General features: G+C 55.8%; 1 protein-coding gene across 1 annotated transcript; it reads right to left on the reverse strand.

Annotated features, from left to right (window-relative positions):
* Window positions 1-247: 247 nt before the first annotated feature.
* Window positions 248-4,744, reverse strand: MTFP1 (mitochondrial fission process 1). The gene is made up of 4 exons (XM_003419140.4): window positions 3,297-4,744; window positions 2,239-2,366; window positions 1,478-1,710; window positions 248-427 (listed from the first exon to the last, which is right to left on the reverse strand). Exons 1-4 carry the CDS (start codon window positions 3,355-3,357, stop codon window positions 355-357), a joined length of 495 nt encoding a protein of 164 aa, XP_003419188.1. The 5' UTR covers window positions 3,358-4,744; the 3' UTR covers window positions 248-354.
* Between the last annotated feature and the right edge of the window lie 400 nt (window positions 4,745-5,144).

Genomic DNA, 5,144 nt, shown 5'->3' on the forward strand with positions numbered 1-5,144 from the left:
CCGGGAGGCCTGGACCCTTGGCTCCTGAGTGACATTGGGCACATCCCTTGCCCTCTCTGAGCCTCAGTCTCCAACGCTATCAATTGGGAGGGCATTACTTTCATGTGGAAAACAGGGATGGCCCACCCAGGGTCCACTCCCACTTAGGATCTTGGATTCCAGGGAAGCAGACAGGGTTCAGCAGCAGCTGCAGCTCCTCTAGGGCCTGTTTTGAAGCTTCGGTCCAGCTTGAACCCACTTGGTTGCCAGGACCTAAGACCCCAAGGAGCCAGGCACCCACATCCCTGGGCAGGAGGAAGAAGTTGGCATGGAGCAAAGAGTGGGCCAACGCACAGGCCAGGTACCAGGGTGGGGTCAGGAAGAGCTGGGCTTCTCCACTGATGGGTACAGCTTGCGCAGGCTGGAGTCCAGGAGGAAGTCCACAGACCTGAGCAGAGATTGGGGATGGTGAGCAAATGGCCATGGGTGCTAACAGGGGAAGAAAAGGCAGAAAGCCAGGGCTAGAGAGAAGGACTCCTGGATGTGGGATACAAATGCCACCCAGGTGAAAAGACCTGTCTTCTCTCCCCTCCTCCCACCTTGGGCTACCTGGGGAAGCCAGGATCAAGACTTCCTCCTCTTTCTTCAGAGGGAGAAACTGAGGCAGACAGAGGGTAGAGGACCTGCTCAGGTCCTCAGGGTCCGTTATGTTTCCCTGGGGAATGACTCCTTCTTCCAGTAGCTCAGGAGAAGCCACAAGGAAGATAGACAACGCCTCATCCTAGGGCTGGTCTGTCGGGTTGCCCCATCTCTGGTTCTAAGAGGAGGCACATGACCCAACCCTGGCCAGGCTCAGAGGTGGGCACCAGGATGGACCAATGACAGCCTTCTTTGGGATTTTTGCTCTCCCTATTTAGAAGCTTCCCATGGGGCTTGTTAAGCTCGTGGGATGAAAGCTGGGGACTATTAGGGGCCACCTATGCTACCATGAGGGGAAAATGATCAAAACCAACACAGAGTGGGTTGGGGTGGGGTGGGGTGGGGAGAAGGGCAGCAGGACAGGGAGATCCAGACCCCTAATGACATCATTTGAGGGCCTAGATCCAGCCATGCCCGAAAGCAACAAAACCTGGACTTTTTGGTTTCACAAAACAATTCCTATTTTACTTAACCCAGTTTGAATTGGGCTTCTGTCACCAATACCCCCAAAACCCACCCCTTCCAAGGTGTACCTGCTCCTGCCTGTCTTTCCAACAATAGAGTTTCTTTCTGGGAATTTACTTATCCTGTGTCCCATACCCTCAAGGTACCCCCTTCCTTTACTGCCAAGTACCTGCCAGATCATATGACAAAGGAACAGACTGTCCTTTACACCTCTGGAGCCCCAAGTGCCAGCCCTGCCTCTGCTGCCATTGTTCTACGTAATATGAGCAAGCCTCGCCAAGCCTAATTCCATCTCCGCCAAGTCGATGACCCCGAGGCTAGGAGGGGAACCCACCTGTCAATGGGGTGGACAATGACAGGGATAATCAGCAGCCCCACTGCAGTGGTGGTCCACTTGCGGACAGCCAGAGGCCAGCGGGTGGCGGTGCCCAGGACGTAGAGGGAGGCTGCACACACGCGGTTGACAGTGAAGCCTGGGATGGCCACAGAGGCCAGAGCCTGCCACACAAAGGTGTCCACCACAGCCACAGTCACCCTAGTCCTGCGGCCAGCTTCAGGGCTTGACACCTGTGGACACAAGTGGCATTCAACACAGCCTGGGATGGAGGCTGGGAATTCTGGGACAAGAGGCATGAGGCTGGACCAGGGAGGGGGAGGTGGCCAGTACCCATGGAGGGTGGACCAAACTGCAGTAGTGTTGAGTTTTAGAGTACACCACATGCACGGCTGGGGGAAGACTGTGCTACAAGGAAGGGCTTGAGAATGGACTCTACCACATCCCAGGACTGGGGTATAGACTAGACCACATGCGGGGCTGGGGGTAGGCTGTATCACATGCACGGTATAGACTAGACCACCGGAAGGGCTGACGAAGAATTATCCCAGAGTTGGGTCAGGACTGTACTATATGCACGGCTGAGGGTACACTGGGGCTGAAGGAGGACTCCACCACACGCAGGCTAGGGTATGGACTGCACCACAGGTGAGGTTTTGAGGGGTGAACAATCCCACAAGGGCCTTACCACATGCAAACTATGGACTGAACCACACGGGGAGTAGGATGTCCCACAGTAGGGGCAGCAGGCTAACACTCACATCTCCTGCCTTCTTGCCCTTGTCGATGGCATCAGCCAGCACATAGGAGCTGGACACACCGTAGCTCAGCCACACCACAGCTGCCGGCACCAGAGAGCGGAAGGCCTCCCCAACCTCGTTTGCATAACCTGGAAAAAGAGGAAAGACAACACTTCTCAGGCCCACGGCTGTCCCACAAGGGGGCGCTGGTGTGAGCTGGTTCTAATCCTTGCCTGCTAAGCAGGGTGATCTTAGGCAAGCATCTTTACCTCTGAGCTTCGGTTTCCTGACTTGTAAAAGGGGGCCATTGTAGGGAGGCTGAACACACACAATCATCACTAATTGGTTCGATGTCCTTGTCTTCCTAGCCTGAGTTCTAGAACCTCTGTACTAATGGGGAAACAGGAAGCAGGAAGCCTGCTCATGAGCAGCCCCCTGGGTCGGGCACTCACCATGTGCCAGGCTTATCTCATTCCACCCTTACAACCACCACCCCATGAAGGAAGCCCTCCTCTTTGACCCATTTTGCCGGGAAGAAAACTGAGGCACAGACATTGCCAGTGAGTGGTGTTGTTAGTTGCCAGCTAGGTATTTCCAACTCGTAGCCACCCCATGTGTGGAGAGTAGAACTGCTCCATAGAATTTTCAAGGCTGTGACCTTTGGGAGCAGATCTCCAGGCCTGTCTTCCCAGGCGCCACTGGGTAGTTTGGAACCGCCAACCTTTCGGCCAGTGGTCCAGCGCTTAACGATTTGTGCAGTGCTGAGATGGGAGTCCAGATCCGCCTGTCCTCAGGCATTCCAGTGGTCAGCGCGCTTCCCCCTTCCTCGTGGCTCTGTGTTCGAGCCTCCGCCCCGGGATGACTAGTCCGCAGAGACATCCGAGCACAAGACTGGACCCACCAGCGCTGTGTGACCTTGGGCAAGTCCCTAGCCCTCTTTGAGCCCAGTCTCTGGCCCCAGGCGGAATGAGAACTAAGACCTTCCCGCCTCCTCCTCGCTACGGGCAGGTATCTAGCGTCCCCCATCACTCCAGGCACAGGGTGGTGAAGGGATCATCGCGCCCCTCGCCTGCTCTCACCCAGGTACCGCACCCACGTGTCTCGGTAGAGGTCACGCTCAGCGGCCCGCGGCTCAGGCATGGCGTTCCCGCGGCGGTCCCGGCCACTGCAACTGCCTCTGACACCTCGACCCCCACTAGCGCCCCTGTCGGCCGCGGCAGGACCGGCCAAAGGTCCCCGGCTGAAGGGCTAGTCGTGCAGTTCCAGCACGCAGGGAGCGTCTGCAAATTCTCCCGCGCACCGAAGCCCCTCTCCCGGGCTCAGGTTTTCCTGATTGTACGTTTTCCCTGGGCTGAGGGGGCGGTGCCATCTCTCCGCCCCTCTCCCTGGACTGACTGGCTTGGGGAGCCAAAGGGGCTGGTTTCTAATTCGGATGTCACACTTCCTAGCTGCCTGACCTTGGGCAGAGTCTCTACTTAGCTGAACCTCATTTTATTCATGTGTAAATGGGGGTCACGACAACGTCCACTCCCTAGGACGGTTAAAAAAAAACGGGGATTAATTATAAGAGTCACAGTTACTGAGCTTACTACGGGTCCGGCCCGGGACGTTCGCTAAGGACTCTAGATGGCGGGTCCCTTAGTCGGTTCACACAGCTGTTTAAGGGGTGGAGCCGGGATCTGAATGCAGGCAGTGTGGCTCCAGAGCTCCTGCTGTTCCAGTGAGCTCGCTAAATGAGACTGGAGAAGTGAGTGGTGAGCTCCTTGACGAGGTGGATGCCCGGACTCTTAAATCTATTCCAGGCAGGTGCCATGTTCATTTGTCACGCACTCGGGTCTAACTGGTATTGGTATGACCCCAAACCGAGCCTCTTGGGTGCGGGACTCTGAATGGATGAATGAATGAGAAGGGAGGCAGGGTTGGAATCCAGGGAAATGAGCAGAACATCTTGGAGGTTAGTGTTTACGGCAGGAGGAGCCCCTTCCTCTGCTAGAACTCAGTGTACCCATCTGAGCAATGGGTGGGGCTACAATTCACTAAAACTTTGTGAATGTCACAGAGGCAAAGGCATGCCATTAGAGGCAGGCAGTCCTGGGTTCAAATCCCTGCTGTGCCGTGTATTAGCTGTTGGCCTTCCTGAGCCCCAGTTCCCACGTATGTAAAAAATGAAAGTAGCCGGTATTTACTCAGCGCTTATTGTACCAGACTCTCTTCTGAGCACTTTCCACCAATCTTTGCAACAACCCATGGCGGTCGTTGCGTGGTACCCAATAAAAAAAAAACAAAACCTAGTAGGCGCTCATTAAAAACTTAGGCGCTTATTAAGGATTAGCTTTTAGTATAATCAAAAATGGGGAAAATGATTGATTCCCTATTAAAAGCCACGTTTTCAATCCTGGGCGCCACTGACATCGTAGGGTCGCGTAAGATGACCCCCGGTCAGCGGCGACCTGGAGAGGAGCTGGGTTCCGGGGTTCAAAGCGGTCCCCAGCCCTTGAAACACCGGCAGTACTAGCGCGGAATTAGGAGACGGTCCCTAACACCACGTGATCGCCGCTCTTCCGCCTCCCTCGCACTCCCGGTCCCAACCCACCGCAGGCGCGGCGCGCACTCGCCAGGACCCGCACTTTTCCGCGCGCACGGGGTATCCTGAATGGGGCGGGGCCTCTGCCCTCACCGTGAAGGCGGTAACCACTGTTAAAAAACCCTTAGAAAAAATGGCGGAAGACAGCCCAGGGGCTGGGCCAATCAGAAGGCAAGCTGGCCGTTGGGCCCTAGGTAAAGCTTACGCTACAGCCGAGCACGAAGCGTTTCTGCGCATGCATTCTACTTGTTGGGGAAGCCGTTGCTGGGCTCCTGAGGCAGAAGTTCTGGCCTCTGAGTGAAAGGCAGCGAGGAACGAGGATCGGCATTGAATTCCACGCCCT

This window comes from Loxodonta africana, chromosome 19 (assembly GCF_030014295.1).
Source record: "Loxodonta africana isolate mLoxAfr1 chromosome 19, mLoxAfr1.hap2, whole genome shotgun sequence".
NCBI lineage: Eukaryota > Metazoa > Chordata > Mammalia > Proboscidea > Elephantidae > Loxodonta > Loxodonta africana.

Coding starts and splice junctions, on each gene's coding strand:
- MTFP1 (XM_003419140.4), bottom strand. CDS start 3,357: ATGCCTGAGCCGCGGGCCGCTGAGCGTGACCTCTACCGAGACACGTGG. Junction 1,711..2,238: donor AGGGCAAGAAGGCAGGAGAT/GTGAGTGTTAGC, acceptor TTGTGTCCACAG/GTGTCAAGCCCTGAAGCTGG. Junction 428..1,477: donor ATTGTCCACCCCATTGACAG/GTGGGTTCCCCT, acceptor ATCTCTGCTCAG/GTCTGTGGACTTCCTCCTGG.